Source organism: Lepidochelys olivacea, assembly GCF_965140295.1.
Source record: "Lepidochelys olivacea isolate rLepOli2 genome assembly, chromosome: 1".
Classification (NCBI taxonomy): Eukaryota; Metazoa; Chordata; order Testudines; family Cheloniidae; genus Lepidochelys; species Lepidochelys olivacea.
The window spans coordinates 253700136-253726220 of NC_140411.1; the positions used below are offsets into that span (position 1 = coordinate 253700136).

The 26085-nt window shown below is 42.9% G+C and overlaps 1 protein-coding gene across 2 annotated transcripts in view; it reads left to right on the forward strand.

Moving 5' to 3' along the window:
* Positions 1-2394: 2394 nt before the first annotated feature.
* CHST11 (carbohydrate sulfotransferase 11) overlaps positions 2395-26085 on the forward strand; it is a 235288-nt gene continuing 211597 nt past the window's right edge. Inside the window, exon 1 of one of the 2 annotated variants that reach the window (XM_084621288.1) lies at positions 2395-2723. In XM_084621288.1, the coding sequence (XP_084477414.1) occupies positions 2606-2723 (118 nt within the window). In that variant the 5' untranslated portion in view covers positions 2395-2605. The remainder of the gene's footprint in view (positions 2724-26085) is intronic. The other variant, XM_084621289.1, reaches the window with a different exon arrangement.

The window sequence follows — 26085 nt, forward strand, 5'->3', positions numbered from 1 at the left end:
AGCAACTAAGCATAGGCAATGGATCTTCACATTTAGGTAACTGGAAAGCATGCTGGGCCGAATTCTCTCACATGAATCTGTGTTAACCTCCGATTACTTCAATAGAGCTGCACTGGTATAACTGAGAATTTAGCCATCTGTTTCTAATGCTTTGATCTCTATTTCCTACAGATCTAATTTCAGGGAGGTGATGGTGCTGGGAAATGTTGTCATAGAGCATGTTAATAGCACTTAAACTTGGAGAACTTTGGCCCTGATTCAGCAAGGTACTTCAGTACCTGCTTAACTTTTTAGCACCATAGTGGCCCCCCATTGGAGTCAATGGAGTTAAGCAGCTGCTTAGTCGGGACCCTGAAAGCTTTGGTTTAATTTTTGCTAGCTGACTTCATGTTTTGTAATTTTGATCTATTGCAGATTAGGATGTACTTTGTTTTTGTAGGATATTTTGATTACATTTTATCTTGGATCTAAAAGCTTGGAAAAAGGGGGGGGGGAAATCTGTGTCACAAAATAGAAAAAGCTAGTGCCCCCCGCCCCACACATGCACAAAAAGCCCTCAATCATTGGTGATTAAAATACTTTATTTTCATTTGTGTAACTGAACACTTAATAAAGAAATAATAAACAATATAAATCATTGGGAGAAAATGGACTTCTAATAGGAGTACCTCAACCATATCTGATCTACCAACACAAATATTCAGATAAATTATTTTCTATCTTTTTGGTGAGAGAGCCCCAAAAGTGAGTGAGTGATTTGTGTTCGTGGGCATCCCGTTTGAAACATAATCTGACATTCTACCCCAGCTGGCTGCACTTCCATAGAAGAGGTTATAAATTTTGCTCTGTTGCACTTCTTCACTCCTACTGATTTCAGTGGGCCACTGTATAACAGAGGGCAGGATTTGTGCCTTCCTCTTCAAATGCCAATGAGTGTGCATGTATGTAACAGAGGTGAGGCCCTTCATTTTCAGTTTACTGACTTTTAGTGAAAAATGTTCAGGCTTTACCAAAAAAAAAAAAAAAGCTACAATTTGGTTTTTACTGATTTTTTTTCACACCTAAATTTCAGACCACTCATGTACATGAAAATATCACTTACCTTAAGAAATCAGATCCATTACATTAAGTAGATGTGTTATGTTAATAAGTTAGTCTGTGTAAATAGGTTTAAAAAGTAGGGCAATGTAGGGGAAGACACACACATGTGTATGTCCTGACTGTTAATGTACAGTTCATGAAATAAACCACAGCATTAAACTGCTTTACTTTCAGTACTCTTACTTTTTTCTACATGTTTTTTCTGTCCTCCTGTCTGCTACTATTAATCCTAAAAAGAAAAGGAGTACTTGTGGCACCTTAGAGACTAACCAATTTATTTAAATAAATAAATTTTTATTTAAATAAATTGGTTAGTCTCTAAGGTGCCACAAGTACTCCTTTTCTTTTTGCGAATACAGACTAACACGGCTGTTACTCTGAAACCTGTCACTATTAATCCTGGTATTTACCAAGAAAACTGTAGTTATTTTTTGCACTTTTTTGCTTTTTAAAATTTTTGTAATAATCTGATACATTTCCAGGAAATTTTAATCAAAATAAAGACTGTAAAGGAAGTGCCTGGAACAAACGGTAATGCTTAGTCCTACCTCCCTTAGTGCCCTTGAAGTCTTTAGGGGCTGCACTGCTGAAAGTCCAGGGAAGAGATGGCAAGGCCTCTTTCAGGGAGGGGTAGTGAATTTGGAACGCTCTCCCCCTCTCAGTATGGTGCCCATCATCATCGTATCTGGATTCCACACCCTGGAATTTTATTTCCACTTTAGCTTGTCTGTCGCGGTGGGAATTTATTTGCAGGTGTATCCAAGTGCACTATCAGCTGTCAAGGCAAATAGCTCCTAAGCAGGAATCTTCCCATTACCTCCCGCTCCACCAAGAGCAGCGGGTCTCTGGGCAGGGAACCACTTCCTTTCCGTATGTGGGGGTCTCCTCTTTCCACTCTAGGGTGATAATGGACTCCCCATAGCGAATCGTCCTTTTCTCCCCCTCCTCTCCAAATTCCCTCTCGCTGGAGATCCTTTAATCTCTCCCTAGAAGCTGCCAAGTGTTTGTCAAGCTGATTTGCCCCGCCCTCAGGGTAAAAAAGCCCCTCTTTAAAGGTAGGGGGACGGGCTCCTGTTTAACTTGTCCTAGAACCTGACCTGAACCCTATGGAGCAGGCGCAGATAGGAGTGGCTTTAGGACCGCGAGGGAGCCCGCAGTCTTGCCAAGGAGCAGCTGGAAGCGACCATGTTCTTAGCAGGGTAGTACGCTCCGGCTCTCTCCTTCCCTCTGCGCAGACAACTCCTCCGCCCTCCCCGGCCCTGGAGCGGAGAGTGGTAAAGCCCAGCCTAGGACTATCACCCAGCCCCATGAAGTAGCCCTTGTGCGCTGCTACCCAGGCATCACCCAGAGCAGCCGCGGGAGGAGGCGCCAAGCAGGCAGCCGGCCGGCCGGCTTCCAGGCATCTCCGTGCGCTCCGAGCTCCTTCCACACCCCCAGCTCCGAGCAGAGCGCGAACCGGCTCCCCATCCCCTGTGCTCCTGCCCCGCAGCCCCGGGACCAAGCCATGAAGCAGGCTCTGATGGAAGTCATGAGGATGAACAGGATTTGCAGGATGGTCCTGGTCACTTGCTTCGGATCCTTTATCCTGGTCATCTTCTATTTCCAAAGTATGTTGCATCCAGGTAGGGCACCGTCACTTGCTCTCCTGATCCGCCGGCTGTGCCAGGCGGGGGGACTCGGGCTGGCGGACGGTGCGCTCCCCGCCGCGGGATTCAGGCTGCAATATTGACTCTCTTTCCTGCAGCCCGGATGGGCGATAGTTTTTATTCTTTTTGTGTCTGAGAGGGAAGGGGGGGGGGGAGAAGAGTGGTGCTGCTGGGGGGGGGGGTGAGATGTGGGGAGGGAATTGGTAGCGGATTAGAGAAAAGAGGTGTTTGAAATATTGAGGAGAGACGATTGGGGATTAGGATATTGGGGGAGAGGTGGGGACGGGGGATTAGTAGGAGATTGGGATTTTGGGGGGTCTGGGGGATTAGCAGGGGATTGGGATATTGCGGGGAGAGGTGGGGACGGGGGATTAGTAGGGGATTGGGATATGGGGGGGAGAGGTGGGGATTAGTAGGGGATTACAAAAGGGGCGATATTAGGGGATTGAGATATTGGGGGATTATTAGGGAATTAGAGGAGGGACATTATTGAGGATTGAGCTATTGGGTGGACGCTGGTTGTGATGGTGGAGAGATTATTTGGGATTGGAGAGAGAGTGACAGAGGCCTGGGGGGGGGGGGGGCTGGTCGGTCTGTCTGTGGGATCAACTCGGGTTGTGTACAGCGCCGGGCGCCGATGCCGTGAAATCCGGGTCCAGCGCTGCCTCTCAGCCCGGGAAGGTGAGCTGCAGGCCCGCGGGCTCTCGAATCGCTCTCCCCGCTTCCGATCCATCCTTGCCATGTGGATACAGGGACTTAAGCAGCTCCGGGTTGCGCTGCCGCAGAAGGGCCGGGATCGCGGTCCCTGCTCCCGCCTTGCCTCGGGGGCTGAGGTGCTACCGGGACTGTTGTTTGGGGGGCCGGGCGCCCCGCTCCTCCTCAGCCCACGAGGATTGGGGCGGCGGGGACGGGGACGAGGTTTTGCTGCTCCCGAGTGTGCTCTGAGGCTGCTAGCCCCGGTCCTGGCTTCTGCTTCCCTGGGGCGAGCCTACGCTGGGGCTCGGGGCGCTCCGGGATGGGCGCGCCGCCGGCTCTTGCCGCTGGGGCCGGCGCTGGCAGCGCGCCGCTCGCGGGTGGGCCGCGTGCCTGGGGCGCAGCAATTGCTGCCGCTCCTCGCCCCTCGCTTTCTATCCCCAGGGTGCGGCAGCCGCAGCGCTGGGGCGGGGGCGGGGGCTGGGGAAGAAGAGGGGCGGGTGGGAGCGATGCTGCCCCGCTCTGTGGAGCGGCTGGCGGTGACCCCAGGGCAGGGCGTGTAGTCAAGCGTACAGGGGTTGGGTCGCGGGGGCACCCGCGGGCTGCGGCGCCCCCGCGCTGAACTTCCAGCCGCTGCCCTCCGAGCGAGCCGGGGATTTCCTCTCCAGAGCCTTTCGCTGCGGCATCAACCCCCCTCAAGATGTCCTGCTAGCGCTGAAGCCAGCATGTCCGTGTCTCCCTCCACTCGGAGCTCCGGAAAGGCTCCCCCAGCCTGCCTAGATCCCCCGTCCCCCCCAGCGACGGGGGCCACGCATCAGAACTGGGGGAGCCTGAGAAATAATCGCTACCCTCGGCCTGCCACCTCCCGTTCCCCCTCCCCGGGTTTTAGGTAAACAGTTTAGTGCTACACTGGTGAAGTAAAACAGGCTTCCCTGTTTAATCCTCGCTCTCCTGTCTACAGAGGAGCGAACAGATGGGAAGATCCTACAGTGGATTACAAAAGTTATAGCATAATGTGCATATGAAAAGCCGTTGAGTGTCCCGTGCTGTCAACCGGCCCGATCCTGCTGCTGAAGTCAACTGGAAGTGTTACTAATGCAGCTCGGTGAGCGCAGGATCGGGCTCAGTATTTTATTCATCGACGCTTTACCGGTTGTTTTGAGTGGAGTCCTTTTCATCTGCCAGGTTTCAGAGTGGCAGCCGTGTTAGTCTGTATCCGCAAAAAGAAAAGGAGGACTTGTGGCACCTTAGAGACTAACCAATTTATCTGAGCATAAGCTTGCATGAGCTACACTTGATCGGATGCATTCAGTGGAAAATACAGTGGGGAGATTTATATACACAGAGAACATGAAACAGTGGGTGTTACCATACACACTGTAACCAGAGTGATCAGGTAAGGTGAGCTATTACCAGCAGGAGAGCAAGAAAGTCTGAGGAACAGGGGATAAACATGGGGAAATAGTTATACTTTGTGTAATGACCCATCCACTCCCGGTCTTTATTCAAGCCTAAGTTAATTGTATCCAGTTTGCACATTAATTCCAATTCAGCAGTCTCTGGTTAGAGTCTGTTTCTGAAGTTTTTTTGTTGAAGAATTGCCACTTTTAGGTCTGTAATCGAGTGACCAGAGAGATTGAAGTGTTCTCGGACTGGTTTTTGAATGTTATAATTCTTGACGTCTGATTTGTGTCCATTTATTCTTTTGCGTAGCGACTGTCCAGTTTGGCCAATGTACATGGCAGAGGGGCATTGCTGGCACATGATGGCATATATTACATTGGTAGATGTGCAGGTGAACGAGCCTCTGATAGTGTGGCTGATGTGATTAGGCCCTATGATGGTGTCCCCTGAATTGCACCAGCCACCACACAACAGAACCACTAACCCAGGAACCTATCCTTGCAACAAAGCCCGTTGCCAACTGTGTCCACATATCTATTCATTATAACATTCAAAAACCAGTCGGAGAACACTTCAATCTCTCTGGTCACTCGATTACAGACCTAAAAGTGGCAATTCTTCAAAAACAGACTCCAACGAGAGACTGCTGAATTGGAATTAATTTGCAAACTGGATACAATTAACTTAGGCTTGAATAAAGACTGGGAGTGGATGGGTCATTACACAAAGTAAAACTATTTCTCCAGGTTTATCGACCCCCCACCCACCCCCCGTTACTCAGAGGTTCTTTTCAACTGCTGGAAATGGCCCATCTTGATTATCACTACGAAAGGTTTCCCCCTCCCCTCTTGCTGGTAATAGCTCACCTTACCTGATCACTGTGGTTACAGTGTGTATGGTAACACCCATTGTTTCATGTTCTCTGTGTATATAAATCTCCCCACTGTATTTTCCACTGAATGCATCTGATGAAGTGAGCTGTAGCTCAGGAAAGAGTATGCTCAAATAAATTTGTTAGTCTCTAAGGTGCCACAAGTCCTTCTTTTCTTTCATCTGCCAGTTTCTTTTCTCGATGCAGGGTTTACTGGGGCGACATACATAATCTCTGGCCTATACATCAGTAGATCCATTGGTTTTCCCTCAGCAAGGACTGCAGAATCTGGTCAATAGCTGCAGAAAAAATTTATGATCCAATTCCATTAAAATGTAGGCAGGTGTTTAATTCTAAACACGCATATTGTCCCACTGAAATCAATGGAATTAAGCAGTATTTGAGGTTACGTACCTGCCTAAATCTCTGAAGGATGGGGGGGGCTTAATATGGGGGGATCCTTCAAGGAAATAAATTAAAGTTCGTTGAACAAATGTATTTTCAAGGAATTGAAAGACGTGGTGCTTGAATTTTGGACTGACAGTGAAAGTTCCACTGTTTAGAACATGAAGAGAAATGATTCCCTCTTTCGACTATAGATTGTGTCCTCCTGAACCCTTTATGTGTAACGTGTTGGTGTTTCTGCGACCATTATGTAGCCAAACCAATGCTATTGAATGCAAAGAGAGCTGGCAAGATAGCCTTATAAATGGGGTTTGTACTCCTGTGATTAGAATAGCGGAGTGAAAGTGTTTGCCTTGACATTCTAAAGACTTAAAATTAACTTCAGGTCGTGCTCCAGTACAGAAAAAAAGTATTTGAGATTGACTCCAAATTACTCTTCTCACTCCGCAGTGAGAAGAGTATTTTGGAGATTACAGGCTGGAGGAGTGAAATGCTCTGTACGTGGGGCTGGATCCAAAGTCAATGACAGTCGGCGGAAAGGTTTCCAGCGATTTCAGTGGGCTGAGGTTTGGGTCAGGACCTGAAAGAGAAAGTCATCAGTGCTCTGGATGAGGCTGGAATGTTTGCACGACAATGGCTTGACTTTATTTAATTTGGTGATAGGGTCCTTGAAACTAATACACGTCCAAAGTGTTGCAGCTCTGTGTAGTTAAGCGTCTGGTGGAAACCCTCAGTAAAAATGCACCCTTCAGTGAAGTGTAGGAATGTGATGTATGTTGAGGGGCGAGGGGGCTGATCCTGCTCCCGCTGAAGTCGATTGGGAGCTTTGCCACCGATTTCAGTGGAAGCAGGATCGAGCCCTTGGACATTAGTACGGAGTGTGGCTCTGCAGCTGCTCCAGGAACAGACATTTCATTGGCTCCAGTGACCGTCCTACGTGCAGAGTGACTGGGGCGGGCAGAAGAACATCACTTGCACACACTGTGCTCTGATTTCCCCCCCCCCCCCCAGCATGAGAAACGATGGGGAAGCTGACATTAAAATACTTAGAAGAATCACTGAATGATAGTTCAATGAAAACACATGCGTTCAGCGTCCCGTCCCCCCCCCACCTTTGACATTACCACTAAACTGAGGTTGGTCAAAATGACCTTCATTAAGGCTCTTGGGGTCACTAAGCATTTTACATTATGAACTGATAAGTATTTTATGATGCAGTTGATCTCGGCTTTTGTGGTGATACCTGGTTCTCCTGAATACCTCCCTACCTCCAAACTCAACTGCTGGCTTCACAAAACTTGATATTTGCCTGTTGAATGTATTCCATTTCTTCGCCCATCTGGGTTCATACCCGCCAATCTCCCTTAACTAATACAAATTTATTGTATCATATTTTTTTCCTATCCGCCCAGTGCTCTCCACTCCCACTGACTTCACAGGGAGTGCTCAGCACATAGCAGAATTGGGGCCCCAACTGCCAATCATGTATTGGAAGGCTTCAGAACACACTGTAGCCTGTCATTCACAACAAATGTAATTTTTGCAGTGGTTATATCCAGTGGGCAGTATATTTAGTAGGTTTATTCAAAGGTAATTGGTCACAGATTTATTTTTCCGAGCTTCAAATAAAATATAATATCAAAACCCGGAATCTGAACTCTATAGGCCAGAGATGAAAATGCTTTCTGGAATGCATTTTTTGAATACCTCCAAAAAGTACTAAATGCATTTTGTAGGGACAGTTGTTGAGGATTACTGTTTATAGTCTAACTTCTTTTAAAACTACATTTAAGTTGAGATTTCAAAGCAGTACAAAGGATTTAATTTAGAGACTTAATAGAAGAAAGTCATATTGTAGAATCACTGTTGTTTGGATAATGTGAACCTGATTGCTGTTTCTTACAGGTTTAGACTGCTGTAACTGAATTAATATCAGTGGAGTTTCACTGATTTACACGAGCAGAAGTGCAATTGGAATTTAACCTTCTGTCTCCGAGGCAGTGGTTTTCAACCTTTTTTTCATTTGTGGACCCCTAAAAATTTTCAAATAGAGGTGCAGACCCCTTTGGAAATCTTCAGCATAGTCTGTGGATTCCCAGGGGTCCGCAGACCGCAGGTTGAAAGCCACTGCTCTAAAGTACCTTTATGAGTGCAACTGGTTCTACTTTGTGTGGTATATTTCTGTGATGTAAACTACTCTAGAACTTTCATAGACTTTAAACTAGGACCATATATACTAGGTTCCAAGCCAGGTGTAGAGAAATGAAAGTGTAATGTGCAAAAATCTATTGTTCCAAGAGTTACCATCTATTTGTTACCTTACCTTACCATAACATAACCAGATGTTTATCTTGTGATACATGTGCATACTAGCCTAGAGTTCTTATATAAACTTGTGATAAGAGTTTTTCAACTCCAGCGAGTTTGGTTTGTTAAGCAAAAGGGCATTGGGTAATTACACAAATATCATATTCTAGAGATATGGATATGAGGCGAGTTTCAGTGGAGTTGCACTAGGGATGAATTTTGGCTCAAAAAGTCCTCAAAGAGCATGGCTCTGGAGAGTATGTGTGGGGAGTTGGGACTGAAGGTATTAGGAGCTTTCAAAGGCTTGGCATTTTCTCTGTTTCAAGGTTTTTCTTTTTATGCGAAAGTCCGTCTGCCTGAGTTCATGCAACGAGAAGCCAATAGTAAAGTGACATGTCTCTTTGCACCATGGTTCATCTCTCATGTCACTTATTTATTTATTTTATTATTACAGCAGTTGGTATGTTAGGGACCTCACAATTAGGGCTGGTCAAAAATTTTCCACCGAAACATTTTTTTAATGGAAAATTGGGTTCTCAGCTAACTACCATTTTTTCACAAAAAATGTCTTTCCATGGAAATGGTTAGTTTTCATCAAAATCTTCCCAATATCAAAATTTTCTGGGGGTGGGAGAGAAGGAACCCATTATCCCACAAACTCATAATACATATTAAGACACATTCCTTATCCTAAGAGGCTTTCAAGGTAATGCTAGATGTGATACAAAAGAGGGAGAAGAGGCTGGGGAAGCATAGGGGTGACAGCAATAATAGTCTCCAATTACTCAGCAAAGGCTAGCATATATCATTTTTCTTTTTTGAGTTTAAATAGAGTTCAAATTTCAGGTCTCAAATACCTCTATTTTCTGGAACCACAAGCCCAAACCCCAGCAGGAAAAATCAGCCCTTAAGCTGTCAAGATAGATACATTGAATTCCGTGATGTTTAGTTGTGGAGTTTTTGAATGAGACATTTAAAAATCAAGGTCATGAGACAGATCATTTGCCTAGGATGAGTATGTGAAAGCTACCACAGTAACAAGAGCTTTAAAACAACAACAAAGAAGCCCTAGGTAAGTAGGTTGGTCTCTTTTGTCCATGGAAGAATGCAGTTCATGTCCCCATGTGCATGGGGAACTGGGTGCATTGTACTCATCACTCTCTGCTCTATACGTCTCTCCTCCCTTGGAAGTCAATAGTAAACTGCTCCAAGTTAATACATGGTGACTCAAGGTTTTATTAACTTCGGCACAAAATCCCTCCTTGCTGTGGAACGTGCCCTTTAATGAAGCTTCCCAGGGCAGCTGCTGGCCAGGGAAGCTGAGCAGTACTGATGGCTGGGGAATAGCTGCAGGGGATTGTAGGGCATTGTGGAGGCAAAAATGCAGATGGCCCTGGTTTCTGGAGGATTCCTGACATGTGTGGTTTCTAGGGAGGTTGAACCCACTACCTGTTCCTCTGGGAGGAAACTACAGTCCCTGATGGAATGATCTGATGGAAACTGAGGGGAAATCTGGGAAATTTCCCACTGCCTACATGGATTTTTCTATGTAGCAGAGCCGTCTGCTCTCCTGACTGTTCTGTGTGGATATTGAAGATCACAGGGTACTTTTGTAACTGTTTAGGGTTTATTTGAGTATCCTTCTTCTTAAAAATGTCTCCTTTCTCTATTGTTGTTAAATGAACTATACGCCGGTTGACTTTTGCTCTCTAACCATGAGGTTGCTGCATTTCATTGCAGCTCTGTCTGTGTATTATCTTTTGATCTTAGGGTTTTCTACTGCTGCCCATCACCATAGTATCTGAACCACCAATTGCCCAGTTATTAATGTCACACTTTACTGTTGGTACTGGTCTCTTGCTTGAACAAATGCTCGGTCTTTCCTTCTTTAAATGTCAAAATCTGGCCCACCCTGTACCACTGATTGACTTAAGAGCTTTTTTAAAAAAAATCCCAAACTCACCACTGGTTTCAGTGGTGGGTTCTGAGCAGTTGTGCAATAGTCCCTCTTTCTTTTCTCCCCTGCTTTTGAAGTGGAATGAGGTCCATGATGGTCTCTAGCAGTGGAAGGGATGGGAATGTGCCACTCTGCAGAGAGACTCAGATTTTGTTCTACTTGGGCTATTTTGTAGTCAGAACAACTGGGGGAGCATGTTTATCTGGCATATATTAATTAAGAGTCAGATTCTAGTGCAATCACATGGAGTGAAATCCTGTCCCCATTGGAGTCAGTGACAAAACTTCCATTGACTGACTGCAGTGGGGCCAGGATTTCAGACACTGAGTAGCTCCCTGCTCCTTCAGCCATTCCATTGACTTCAGTGAGACAACTTGAAGAATTTAGTACTACTCAATGCGAGTAAGCTTGTCAGGCTGACCCTGTGTGTCAAGAACACCTGTAGTCTGGGAATGCACTGACTTGGGCACCTAATTGTCCTTTGTGCCTTTTGAGAATCTCCCTCTTTAATATTAGCCCTCACTTTTTAGAGGGTAACTTTTTCATATGTGTGGCTATGAATATGGCTTTTTGGAAAAAACACTTCCTATTTAACCTCCCAAAAAAAAAATTGTCTGTTATTTCTGGAAATGTTGAAACCAAACTTACAGGGTACCACCCATGGCTACTTTCCATTAAATGGTCAGAACATCTATTACTCCATAATAACTATTTCCAAAAGGTAGATGGTATAAGTTTTAAAAAATTTTAATGGTCTAAAAATGTTAGCTCTCATTAGTACAGACATTTGCAAAACACCTTATAAATATTGTGGAAGTTTGCGCTGACTTTCATAGTATTAATGCTCTGCACTACAGACTTAAACCTGTCAACATTTGGCTCAAACCTCATTTTTTCCAAGACACAAAAAAATTCCATTCACATTAAACTTTTATTTTTTCTGTAAGAAATAGACATATAAATAGATGTCTAAAACAGAAACGCACAGTGCAGTGTATAAAAACATTTATAGGCTTGGTTAAGTGTAACCAGTGTGTCAACAACTTCATGTCTGTGCTGGGTGGGCATATTTTCTGAATGCTTAAATTGTTTCCATTACTTTTTCGCAGTGACAGAGTGGCTTATCTTGTATGAGACATGTAACTTTAAAAGCAGTTCAGAGAAGTGGAAGAAGCTGGATCCCTGTTGGCTTTCCCAAAGCCTGCACTTCAGTACAGTATTTAATTTGATTTTTATATGTAGCCTGAGATACTGTATCAGATCCCTGTGTATGAGGACGCTTCATTCGTCCTTGTGTGAATGTCATTATAATAGTATCACGATTGCCTTTCTCTGAAGTCTTTTGAGCTAAAACATATGTATTACGTATCAACTCGAAGGTAATCCCGAGACATTTAAATAGAAAGATGGGGTTGGGGATGGAGACACAGCATCTTAAATTTGATACAGTTTTATTTGTAGATAGTTTACATGGCTTAAGGCAGTTGTTTGGGTTCTTATTTGATTAGCTTAAGCATGAATATTTTTTATGTGTACAGCATAATAGTGTGTATGCAATTTAAGAGCCTTGTCCAGAGCCCATATAGGTATATAGTCTTTTTATTGACTTCACTGGGTGCTGAATCTGACTCTAAAAAAATATTTTTTTTAATTAGAATAAAGGTTTGTGGAAATCATCATCCCAGGGTTCAAGGCCAACAGACATTTCTAGGGTGTTAGATTTGATACTTCATTGATTTATAAGGATAAAGTCCATTAGAAAACACATTCCCTGGGGTTTTAGCCCACAAAAGCTTATGCCCAAATACATTTGTTAGTCTCTAAGGTGCCACAAGTACTCGTTTTTTTTTTCCTGTTCCTTTTGTAGCTCAACTGTCCCGTCTCTTTGTGGGTGGAGTGGATTTCATCCTTTATGGTGGCTATTCAGATTACAGCGGTTTGGCTGATTCCCCTTTTCTTCTTATTTGTATTTAGTCAAAGATCATGGCCTCATTTTCTAGGCACTGTACACACATTGAGTGAAAAAATGCCACAAAGAGCTCACAGTATACGTTGTAGATGATAAAACAGACAGATGGAAGGCTTCAGACCCCAGTTACTTCTGCACCATTCCTCCACTCCTACCCCTGAAGAGAGCAAGTGTTCTGGGTTCTCTGTTCCCTTTTTTGTGGATATAACCATGGGGGGATATGCTCTGACCCTTTTTATTGTTAGTTGTTTACTTTGGCATCTGAAAGCCAAGACTTAATGAATACATCAGAACTCCACTGTAGAGTCATTAACATGAGTATTCAGTATGACTTGCTGTACGAACAACTTCAATTCTCTCTCCTCTCCTTCCTCCCCGCTCCCCATTTCCACTGAAGCTAAATCTAAGCTTTCTAGATCAGGGTTCTGTTTTGTAAACTTGTTACAGGATTTAACTTAATGAAAATGGTTATAGTGACTCTATGGCTAATAAACTGCCCTGATTCTACTGATTTATAAATATAACTCACTCTCCACATGCAGTTCCCCTACAGCTGCTGTGCTGCCTTGGGGTACTGTCACCACATCAGTTGCAGTGGGTTTTGGGCCATTGGATCTATGTAAATGTTCATCCCCTGTCCTCCCCCTCTGTTGGTCTTCTTTGTGGTATTCTGCCCACTCAGTGAAGGCCTGGTATACAGCCCCTTTCTGGGGATATAGGGGTTACACAGGCAGACAGGATGGCTCCAGCTCATTTTCTCTGCACATCCCCTACACTGGTCTTAAATGGGGTACTAATCCCACACTGCCCAAAGGCAGAGCTTGAGTTGGCTGGAAGGCTTTTAGAATGGCCTCCTTACTTTCTGATATACAAATGAACTGCTTGTCTGTGTGAATCAGAGCCGTTCTACTGCGTTAAATAAACAAATGTCCTTACTTTAGATTAACATGCAAAGAATTTTTAATACCTCACTTACTTTTACCCTTTAGCTCTTTTTGCTTGCTGTTTGCACTGCACTCATCTTAGACAATAAAAACAGACTATCAGTTCACTTTCATCTTTTATTAGTTACTTTTGTAGGCTGGTTCTTATGTCCCAAACGTGAGGCTGTAATGTTTAGCTTGTAGGCACCAGAAAGGAATATTCATGAATGACTGTATACATTGTTTCCATTGAACATTTTACAATAGTTTCCTGATGATATTTCTGCTGAGATTAGAACTGGCTGACAAAATGGTTTGGAGGTTTTTGGTTTTTTGCGAGGAAAAAAATAGTTGAAAACGTTGACCTTTTTTCACTGAAATTTGAAATTTTGATGACAAAACCTTACCAGAATTGTTAAAAACATCCAGAAATTGTCAATTCTAGTTAATCTTTTGTAAAAGGTTGGGTTTGTTCGTTCGTTTTTTCCATACAAAATTTATAATTTGGGCCGACGCAGCCCAATCTGCCAACCTTCAAGGTGCACGCTTTTTCAGGAGGGCTCCCGACGAAGCAAATATTGTTCAGGCATGAGGTGTTCAGGGAAAATGGAGTTTATTTTATGCTGGTTTGTTCTTTGGTAAGATCATGTTGTTTTTGGTTGTATTGTATTTTAAAAATATTTGTCACATCTGACTAGACTTGCCATTTTACTAACTGAAAGAAATTTATTCAGCAATGTTCCTTTTAAGCTAAATTTCAACTAGTCCATCTCAACATATGTAGATATTTGAAGATGAGCTGCTCAGAAAAATTAAAGGTGTTATAAATTCTTCCAAGGCAAGAAATGAGAGTGCAGTTTTGTAAATGACATTAGCTTAAGCAAGAAGAGATGGTGTCTTTCAGGGTAGTATGAATGTTGTTTGTGCCACATTATAGACAGTGAAGGATGAATTCGCATCCTTCTGCCATCAATCAGTGGAGCTGTGTTTTCACACTTGTGTGAAGGAACTGAGCAGCACATAATGGGAGAAATGGAAAGTGCAAACAATATATTTGAGCAGAATTTCTCACTGCTTTGTGAATCCACTGGTATATTTTGTGAGACAGTATCTGTGTCCAAAGTGTAGCGTAAAGGGGACTGGACTGTGGCCATGGAAGAATAGACGTGTCCTGATTCTGCTGATGCTTAGGTCTGTTCTTAATTTTCCTCCGATGAGTAGTCCCATTGATTTCAATGGGATATTCATGTGGCTGAAGTTAAGTGTGCTTGTGTTTGCAGCACCTTGGCTGGTTCCTCCAGGATGTGAGAAAGGGGCTCAGTCTTTCTCAGCCATGCTGGTTCTGCAGACGAACCACTTCTCCTTTGAACCCTGTGCACAGGCTGGCAATCATTGTCTCGGGCTGAAAGATGCTGTTCTTCGTAATCTTCATATCAAAAGATTGTGCCTTTTTATGTTACTTAGCTGGGCTGTGGGAGACTATCGTTTTAATTGTAGAGTTCATACAAGGAATAAAAGGCTCTGTTGTGGTTTTAATCCATTTCTCAAACACATTGTGTTCAATACAAAGCAGAGAACTATGTTCTTTTACTTTTTTTTTTAAAAAAAACTAGCATTTGCCATTCATTTATAAAAGGTCCTATTACTGGTGCTTAAAGTATATCTATTCTAAACAATGAAAATTGGAATTTTTTTAGAAAAGGGTTACTTTTTTTTTTTTTAAGGGTTTTAATTCCCTTAACAGATGGTATTCTTTTGTAGCTGGTAATTCACATACTTCATCTTTGCCAACAAATCTGGATTCTGTAAGGTGGGCAGAAAGCATTTAGTGCTTTTAAAATGACTAACTTGTAGGGATTTGGGGATTATGGAAAGATAGTGGTATAATTAATAAGGTATTTATAATAGGATCCCTCAGATAATATCTACTATAATGCCTTATCTTAAAACAAAGAGCTCTAGGTATTTAAAATCCTTTAAATGCTGTTTGCACTATTGTACTCCAATTTTTATTGGTATGCAACTGGGCCAATTTTGTGTCTGTAAACCTAAACGGAATTGCATGTTGTGCACACATACTGTAGTACTAGGAAGCGATTATACACCGTTCTGATAATCCATCCTAAAACAACCCTTGCTGGATGTGGGAGAGGAGAATTTTGTATGAGCTAAGGGTGTGTGTGTGTGGGTGTGTGTGTGTGAAATGTTTCAAATATTAAGTATGATCATTAATAATAACTTACATGCTTTGGGGTTGTAGGCATGAAAGGGTAAAGCTGGGCCATTTTTAATAGTGCAATCAGTATTGGTTATGCATGGTTAGCTTTGAAAAATGAATTAGATTTGTATGTTTCTAGATGAGGATCAAACTATATTTAAGTTAGGAGCTAAAGTCTGAACAATGGGTTTTTTGGGTAGGGGAGATAGGGCAGGGGGAGGGAAAAGTGGAAAAATATCTCTCAAATGCGTGCACAGATGTGTTAGTGTTAATATTCACATATGATCTGGTTCTAAGCATTGCCATGTATCACTCCCTTTGATAGATAATTCCTGCAGGGGAGAGAAATAATATTCCAGGGTATGAACAAAATCTCCATTGCCTGATCAGGGGTAATCATGCAGAACATGCCTGCTGATCTTTATCCTACATGTCCCCTCCGCATCCTTCCAGTCTCTGTTGTGGAGGTACTACAAAGTGGCCCCCCTGAGTTTGGAAGACAGAAATAGATTGGACACATTCTGTCCAGCAGTTTGCAGCTATATGGTTTTGATTTATTTTTTTGTCACTCCTATGCACAGTTTCACCCAAAAGGGGCCTAAGATTTTAGGGCTGTCATGAAAGGGGTATATTGATGGGAGGGTTGAGTTTGCTAGAGTGGTGACTATTGCCTAGTGAAGTCCAATTGAAAGACACCCATTGAGTTTTGTGGGCATGGGGTCAAGCCTTTGGGAATGGAATAAATGTTTCCTAAATTATGTATAGGGCACATATCTACTGTAATGGGTAAATTGCAAGACTGGGACAAATTCTGTTCTGTTTCACTGGTGTAAATATGGCAAAATTCCAGTGACTTCAGTATATTGATTCTGGACTAACACCACTATAACTGAGAGCAGAATTTGTCCCTTTGTGTTCTTGCTTCTTCTTCTCTAGTGACTTGTTTAATTTGCTTTCAGCAACATACTTTTTATTAGACCCCTTCTACATTAAAGTGAACCGTGGCTTTTTCCATAGAGGTATGTGTTTTAAAGTACTGAAAGTTGCACTGTCCTCTATTCATTTTGGTGGAGATAACACTGATAGATTAAGAATACGTATAAAGTCTGCACACAGGCCATCCATATTATCACAGTCCACTGGTCCTGCCATAAAATTGCACACTCCAGCAGAAAAAGCTATTAATATTTCTGGTATGACAGCAAAAGTTTAATTGCCTTTTAGCAAAAATTACAAAAAAATCTTCCTAGGCTACGATTTCAAAATATTAAATAGACTGAAATGGTGAATGGTAAGACAGATGTGACTTAATTAAAACAAGGTTTCTGATTTGTCAGTCTGGATCCTGTTTTGGTTTTCAGAATGCATCAGATTTTCTGGTGAGTCTTTCAATACTTATTTCATGCTTTCTAAACATTTTCCGAAAACATTCCAGAGTGGAGAAGGAAGAATTTTGCAGATGATGCCAAACATTAGCAACAGCACTTTTAACAAAACAAAAATATACACAAGGCCATTGTGTCTAAACAAGTTAGTAATACCCAAAGTGTATGCACTACAGGAGGCTGAAAGTCACTTAGAATGAACTATCTAAAGAATGCCATATAGCCAATGTGGTAGCACATTACTGTGAGAATTCTTTGTACAGCGAAAAATGTGCCCTAGTCCCCTTTTCTGTCTGGCACCTATGGGAACAGGCAATAATTCTTGCTTGTCCACACTAGCCTGGGTCATTACCAATCACCAGTCTCTGCACTGAGTTTTCTTCTTTCTTTTCTCTGTCCCTTTCAGACCCTTTGCATGCCTCCACGTTCACTGGGGCATGGTGTGAAAACAATCTGAAGGTGTCTTGTTAAACCCCCCCTTTCCAGCTACAGAATCTCTTTTAATTAAGATTATTATTTCAACCAATTTTGCTGTTACAAAATGATTTCTCCCCAGTGTATTTCTATGAGGCTGGGAAACATTGCTACATGTAATACAATGCGTGTATTTATTAGTGACTATTCCAATTCATTCCCTTCTCGTAGCCACTTGTTGCATGGCATTGGTCCTAAAACATGCCCATTTAAGAAGGACGCAACCATTTTAGAAATCCTCACTGATAGTTTTGCTTGAGTCTGAACAACAATCTGGCTCTTTAATAATAATTAATAATTAGACTTTTCATCCATGGATCTCAAACCACTATATAAAGCAGACAAGTACCATCACTCCCTTCTACAGATGGAGAAACTGTGGCACAGAAAGGAAAAAAATGACTTGTCCAAGGTCACCCAGTAGGCTAGTGGCAGAACTGGGAATAGAACCTGGGGTGAGATTCTGTGCTATGTCTCTATGGGTGGAGTAGGGAGTTCTGGAGTCAAAACTTTCTGTGGGCCAGTGCTGTCTGGAGTCTCTGCAGTGCTGAATGCTGTGCCTCCTCTGGGACACTGCTTCTGCTAGGGCCTTATGAGGGGGGTCTTTGGAGGGCAGCCTGGTGGCTGTCTTCTGCAGTGTTTGTGCCAGGAGAATCTTCCCCTGGCTGGCTTTTAGGACCCTGTTACACTGCTCTGACACAAAGGAGCTGGAGAAGGGATGAGGATCTTGTCTGAGTCTCAATCCAGTGCCCCTTCTACTGGGACAAACTGCTTAAACATGTCGTAGAGAAGGGAAACAAACCAACCATTCTAGTTCATAATTTTTCATTGTTGATATTTACATTTGGGTTTTTGAAAGTCAAATCCACTGTGATCTGTTTTGTATGCATGCTGGCTAATATTAAATATGTTTATTTGGATCAGAAGTAAGCATTACCCTTGAAAAATCAAGACTTTTAGCTCTCTAAATAGTTGGAAGCAGTAGATTTTTAGGTAACAACTTCATGCAGAACAGGAAAAAAAAAAGTGAGTCTTCTAGAAGTCAAGTTCCATGAAAGAAGCTTAGAATTAAGCATCAAAATATCAATCTTTTCAAGGGGGGTACAAATAATACATCTCACTTATGATGGTGCCTTTAATCTCAGGATTTCAAAAGGCTTAAAAAGTTACATGTGCATTATTACTGGAGCTGCAGCATGATCTAGTGAATCTGACATGGGCCTGGGAATTAGGAAACCTGGTCTGTAGTCCCAGCTCTGCCAGTGATCGGCTGTGTGACCCAGACCAAATCATTTCACTTCTGTGTTCTGCTGTTTCCTCTCCATCCTTTATCTGGCTTGTCTATTTAGATTGTAAACTCTTCAGTGTCTTTTGCTATGTGCAGGGCTTGATGGGGAAATGGAAGTGTATTGAGATTAGGGCCTTGTCTATGCTTAAAAGCTCAGCTGGTATAGCTAGACCGGCAAAACCCTCCTAGTGTAAACAGTTATGCCAGTAAAAAGTACTTTTGCCACTCTATCTTATACTGATTTGGCAAGTAGAAGAAACTATGCTGGCAAAAACACTCTTTGTGTGGCATGACTGCATCTGCACTAGGGCTTTGGCATCAAAGCTATTTCATTTAAAAAAAAAAATTGGTACCCCTAGACAGTGAAACCATTAAGTGTAGGCTTGACCTGAGGAAATTGATCTCCTAGTACCACTTTGCTACTGATTCTGTAATACTATGTGTATTACCATGCCAATGCATAATAGATAACTTAACCATAAATTAAAACATTCCTGATACGGGAAGACAGGTTGCTGTAAAATCCCTGCAGTTTTGCTAGTTCAGCTTTTCTGCAAGTTAAGAGCAAAAGTCTCCTGTCTAGGTTGCACTTGCTGATGTCAGACAGGTAATATAAATTAAGGATGTTATGAGTGAAAGACTTGACTGATGCTTTTACAGATTCTTCCATTCTCCCAGCTGTGCCCACCAGATCTGCCTCTCTGTCTTGTTTTAGATGTTGGCGCTTTCTAAGCGGATGCGCTAAGACAAATTCTTAACATACCTTGTTGCTTGGCATTTTTTTACCAGCTGAAAACAACACAAATTAAATCGGGTATTGTGGAAAAATCTTTCAGTTTACTGGCCTTCAGCAGAAACATAATTATACTTCAGGTAATGCCATTCCAAGATGTGAAATTGATCATTATAATTACAACTAATGAGACAAATGGAGAACATTTTGGCCTCATTCCTGAAAAGGCAGCTGAAAAACTCTCTGCATGTGTGCCAGCAGAAGGTGCAAGAAACCCTGAAGCTGGGAAGTGGGCAGCTGTGGAAGAACTTGTTAGAAAAGAAGCTTTTTCCTAGCCACACTCCTCCCCTATCAGTTAGCAGTTGGCTTCTTCCCAGAAGCGTGAAGAACTTTGCTCTGAGTGTCTTGAGATGTTGCTGATACTGGATTGCCGGTATATTGTAGTTGCATTTTATTGCATGATCTATTGATTCAATATTGATTAAATGTTCCCAATTAACACTCTGAAATGTGGTAGGTTCTTGTCCCAAGATCAGGCCCAGTATTCTCAGAATTACTGCTTTGGGAGCTCTGTAGGGCACAGCAATGACAACACTCACACTCCAGAAAGACCTTTTGTAACTGTAAAGTTTTTATTACTACAGTGATTAGTCCAATAAGTAAAACGAGTCAAGTGAGATAATGCCGCTTTCTGAGAGCGACCAGCACCATTACGCTCTACTCGCTCTATCCTTGGGGAGAGCTCTAAGGGTCGAGACGGAGCCCAGTTTGACTCTGGCATGCTGACGAAGAACTCCAGTGACTGTACCTGAGACCAGATGTTGTTGATTAGGCCTTGGTGTCCCTCATGCACATACATGCATAGCTCTTTCCTCCTTTACCATATCTTAACTTCCTCACCCTCATAATGTCAGGGCACCTTTATCCTATAGGTTAGTACGTTAATTACGTTATATGCATCAAGTGAATTAACATGGTTACCTGCAGTTAGGCATCTGCTGATGTTCCCCTCCACAAATATTGTAAATTGGTACAGATTGTGGTCACCTGTCAGCAGTTTTTAACACCTGTGATTATTACAAAATAATAAACAAAGCCTTGTGCCATCTTGTGACTTAAGGTCACTGTTAGTTTACTTATTTATGCTAGCTTTATTCAGCAACTGCTCCTGCTCAAGCTATAAGGTAACTGCTTAAGCTATTCTTATAGGTCTAGGCCTATAGATCTCTTGCATTTCTGCTATCAGTTCCTTGCTCTTTCATCCTTTAATTCCAACTAGGATTATTCCATGGCTACAATTTGAATGGTCAAGATGGACCACTTCATATGTTCAATTATTGCCTAAAAATACATGGAGATTTTTTTAAACTTCCTTGCTGAAAATAGCAGGGTTGTGTCGTGTTTGTCTTCTCTTGTAGCTGCAGGCATTTGTAAATGCTATATAGTTACATAGCAAACTTGAAAAATGTAGATCTGCCATTCTAAAGTGATGGCATATAAAAACTGTCCTACAGCCACATCAAACACCGTGTATGTGGAAATTAGAGGAGTTGCTTTTGAGCAGATAAATGATGTTTACCCCTCTAGCTTAAGTAGTAGCCTTTTTCATTCCCTTCTTTTTCTTGTGCCCCAGGGCAAGTGGGTTTACCATTTTTAGCAACAAACCTTCCCCCCTCCAAAACAAAGGCAACCCCCCCAAAAAAAACACATTTTTAAATGCAGAGAGTCAGAGGTGGATTCTCCCTTGTTGTCCTCTTTGGGAGGCTCAATAAGCAAGGAGGAGTTTAGTGGAGAAGAGCCTTGCTCAAGGAAGGCAGAAAGTTTTCATCAGCTGTCTTCCTGGTCTACATTTATTTATTTATTTTATTTTTCTGTTTGGAATTCTGTCCCTTCCTCCCTCTCCTATGTTAAACAGTTATCAGCCTGATCCCTCCTTGTAGCTTCTGTAGTTTGTGTCCAAGCGATGCAAGAATTCACAGACGCTGAAGAGTTATTCACATCATATGGCATGGGGTCACATTCTGCAAGCACATTATTCTGTATTCTTTTTATGCCTCCATGGCTAAACTGTGGCTTTAACCACCACCCTCGGGAGGGGCAGGTGTGGAGGTGCACTTTTCACTGCTGCTCCCTGGGGTATTGGATCTGTCTGTTAAACCAGGGCAGCTGTTACACCCACTGCAGGGTGGAATACAAGCTCTGGCCCAAATGGGACCAGCTCTGTCAACTGAGTGGGGAGGAGAACAGTGCTACAGCCGTATCATCATCTCTGCTCCTGGCAGGGGGCCTTGGAACACCACAACACTTCCCTCTGTGGCCAATTTAAATTAAGCTGGAGCAAAGTGGCCAAAATGTAGGGGTGGATTTCCCTCCTGAGCAACTTGCCCAAGGCCTGACAGGAAGCCTGTGACAGAGGTGGGAAATGAACCCACTTCGCCAGTATGGCAGTATCCCCAATCCTGTGCTTGAAGCACAAAACCATCCTTCCTCCTGTAGTTAGCACCCCCTGACTGCTGATGTTGCCTGAAAGCTACTCTATTTGACTGAAACACTCCAGGCTTGATAGGTTGAACAAACCTTGTTGTGAATCTGAAGCAGATTAGTATTGAGACCAACCTGTACTCTAGTTTGTGATTACGTTGGAGCAATAAATCATTAACATGGTAGCTGGGTTTTTCTCGCTTTCGCTCATGTTTGGGCCAAAAGAGTTTTCACTTCCTGGCCAGAATTTCACGGTGGTTGATGTGTTCCTTACAAGTTCATGATATAAGTTAGTTTGGGCTTGGTTTCCATTTATTTTTTATATTAGGGGAACTTATGTTTGTAACTCCATATATCTTACTTGTATAGCAGTGATTCATCAGCTTTTGAAAAAAGGGAAACTTTTTTTTGAAGGGCGCCGTACATCTCTTTGTGCTTATAAAAGAATCTAAAGGTGATGAACATTGGACAACAGGAAGGAATGTGCTGTGTAAATGATCTTTTCTAGAAACATGTCATCAACTGCACAGCTTCAGGTTTTCTCTGAGAATAAGGTATTTTCATTAATCTGCTGTGTTTTTAGAATCTCTCATTTTTGGCAGCTAAATGTTAAGATGTTTGAGAGGCACACATGGGTGACCTTGTCCTGAAACACCGGAGTACATTTCCAGCTGTTAAAGCTGGTGGTAAACACTGTATGTGGAATGGTTGCTTCTGCAGAGCTGAGGAAGCAAAGTTGGTTGGCATAATCCAATGAATTGCACGATGCTGTCATTGTCATGGAAGTGGGTAAAACCCTGATTTATGTGAGGGAATTAGGAAAGAGATGACAGTAAGGAGGTGTGTTAACTCCCCCCACCCCCACTCCCTTTAAGGAAGAGTGAGAACACATTCCTTGGTAGAAGCTAAATGGTAATAGTCTCCTTAGAATAAATGCACTACAGTTGCGACTGCTGTCCTCTAGATGAAGACTTATATCCCTGGAACATACAGTGAAGTAAATTCTGCCCTAATGTGCAGACACGTGGTTCCCATTGAAGTTACTTGGTGAGGTATGTGTTCATCTTTTTGCAAAATGCAATGTAATATAAATGCTTTCATTAAATAAATGTACGTGGGTTTACACTAAAAATCTTGAGGGTGGGTACAGTGAGGGCTTTGGATAACGGTGCAAAACACAAGGTTAAAAGCATGAGAATCGTATTTGTCTAAGCTGGGAAATAGGGAAGAATATTAATCAGCCCCACATTTTCTATTTTGATTTTATTTGTATGTCAGGGTGACCCCCTGACCTATCAAATTCACCACCAACAGAATCCATTGGGTGTATTAGGGTACTCGACAGAGAAGTTGTGAAATCTTCAATAATTTGTGTTTTATGTCCTTTTACTTAACTTAGTAACTAATTAGGATGCACAGTAATCCCATACCCTCTGCTTGGAGTGTTGGCGGTCTACCAGATTTTTCTCTCTTTCAGTCCCAATCTTAATGTTGGATTATCAGTGTTAACAAATGCTTCAAATAAAATTTGGAGGCAATAGTACAAAGAGAGATTAAATACATTGATTTCCAGTGGTAAGAAAAAGTTCCACGTTGCTCACCATAAATCACATCATAAAGGAAATAATTAACCTCCATATTATGCACAGTTAAGTATACCTGACCAGTCACCACTGTTAGATATTTCATTTCACAATATCTTACTACTTATTGTTTGTATGTTACCGTTTACTTTCCACTTCTCTCTGAATCTGCAAGTTTTGGATGAAATGCTGGCTAAACTCTATTGTGCTGGCACCTGACCTCTTTCTTTTCTTTCTCTTTTTTTCTTTCTTTAAAAGACTATATTTACAATGGCAGTTACCTGTGTTCTAGGGATAACATTCACCCCGTGCAGAGAGCCAGAAAATGCCTTGTTAACCACTAACATCCCCTGTTACTGTGGCCTTAAGTGGGACGTAAGTGCTTTCCAGAGCTTGTATTGGCCCACAGAACAGAGATGAATTTCACTTTGTGGAAATTGTAATCTGATTTCCCTCCCCCCCCCCCCCCCCACACACATTTTAAACCCTGATTTTGATCATTAAATTAAGTCAGTCTTACTCTTTCAAGAGGAAGTTTTAGTTGTTTTAAATTGCTTTAAACATACGAATGGTTATGTGTCTAATAAAATTCTAGTTGTTTTGATCTTTAAAATTGTCTGATCTCGATAGATAAGTGGGTTGCAGTGAACTTCATAGAATTAATTGTATTTTGGGATTTTGGTTACAATTTGTACCAGTCGGAGCTTTCTGTTCTCAGCAGTTGTGGTGCTTCCAAGAACCACTATGGCCTTGTTTGTCAGGATAGGCAAAGAAGATTGGATAAAAATCAGAACTAACACAAGTCTTGGAGTTTAATTTTTTTTTTTGGATATCTCTTCCCCTACCCCCATTTCATGTTATAGCCTTGGTATTTCTCGTTTGAGGAGAGAAACGGAAGAACCAACATACTGGAATATGGGCAGCTCTCAAGCTATTTTCAGTTTATCCAAAAGCAGGGAGCACCAAAAATTTGCAGGAGAGTCTGTTTGACTGAGATTCTTACCTAGTGGGACTGGTCCAAAAAAGGGATGTGTGTTGGTGGTGGTTGTTTTTTTTTTTTTTTTTTTTTGCAAAAATTGTTGCAAAAAGATGTCTCCTACTTTGTCTACACCACTGCTATTTTATATGATATGCCATCATCTGCCCTGGCGATGAGAAGTACTTGCCTAGGAGGCAACTGCAATCTGCTGAAGATACGAGCTCTGTCATGTCAAAGGGAGGTGAGCAGCAAAAGTAGGTATCTGTTACTAGGGCCGGCTCCTGGCACCAGCTTTCCAAGCAGGTGCTTGGGGCGGCATTCAGAATGGGGCAGCGGTCTGTGTCCCGCGGTGGCAATTCGGCGGCAGCTCCGCCGCTCTTCCCGCCGCGTTGTCACGGAGTGTGGGGGAGTCCAAGCCCTGCACCCCTCTTCCTGGGATTCACCGTGACTCTCAGCCAGCCAGTAAAACAGAAGGGTTATTGGACAATAGGAACACAGTCTAAAACAGAGCTTGTGGGTACAACCAGGACCCCTCAGTCAAATCCTTCTGGGGGGCAGGGAGCTTAGACCCCAGCCTTGGGGTTCCCTGCGTTCCACCACCCAGCACAAAACTGAAACCTAAATCCCCCTAGCCAGCGTTCTCCTGCAGCCTTTGTCCAGTTTCCTAGGCAGAGGTGTTACCTCCCCCCACCCCCTCCTGGCTCAGGTTCACTGGGGATGGGATACCTGAGAACCTGTAAACTCCACTGCCACATTCCCAGGTCAACACTCCCCCGTCCCTACTGTGTCACATCTCTCCCCACTTCGAGACTGAACTAAGCGGGGTCACTCTGACCATTGACCTGGGAAGTTCAGGGCCTTCTCTCCAGGACAAGGCATCTGCTATCAGGTTGGCACTTCCCTTCACATGGACCTCGTCCATGTCATAATCCTGCAGGGGCGCGGCGGCAATTCGGCGACAGCTCTGCCGGTGTTGTGGCGGTGGCAATTCGGCGGTGACTGCTGGGGGCAGCAAAATTGGTAGAGCTGCCCCTTTCTGTTACCCATGTAAAGAAGAGACTGCTTGTTGTTCATCGTCCTGTAGCATAAAAAAAGATTCCACCCAAGGTTCCTGGAGGGCCTGCCTCGGGATAGTTATCCCTGCAAACTAGAAATGGGCAGAGATTATGGGGTTCAGAAGTTTAGGTTGGAATTTGGGGTTCTGGCTGAAGGCCAAATCAGGGCTAGGGTGAACACTGAAATCTTGCAGGGTGATTGGGACACAGAATGCTAGAAATTAGGAACACGCATGTGGCTTTGCAAGATTTATGGCCTCTTTTAGAGTGGGAACTGCTGGAGATGGTTTTTTGGCCATCTTGGGTCACATCTGAAATAGATCCAGAAAATAGGTTTCAGTTGTTTCGGACCTAACCCCAAAACAGACCTGTACATTTGGATCTGGGGATTCAAATCTGAATCCCACTTCTCTAGACATTTTGGGAGTCAGATTTGAGATTCTAGCTAAAGCAGATATCTACACAAATGGTCATTTCCAGTGCATTGTTTTAAAACCCCCACCATGTGTCTTAGGTGTAAAAAGACTGCCAGAGAAGATAAAAGGGGATGTATATCCATAAGCATTATAACAAGGGACCTTCATGGGAATAGGAAGTGAGTAAAGTTCCACAG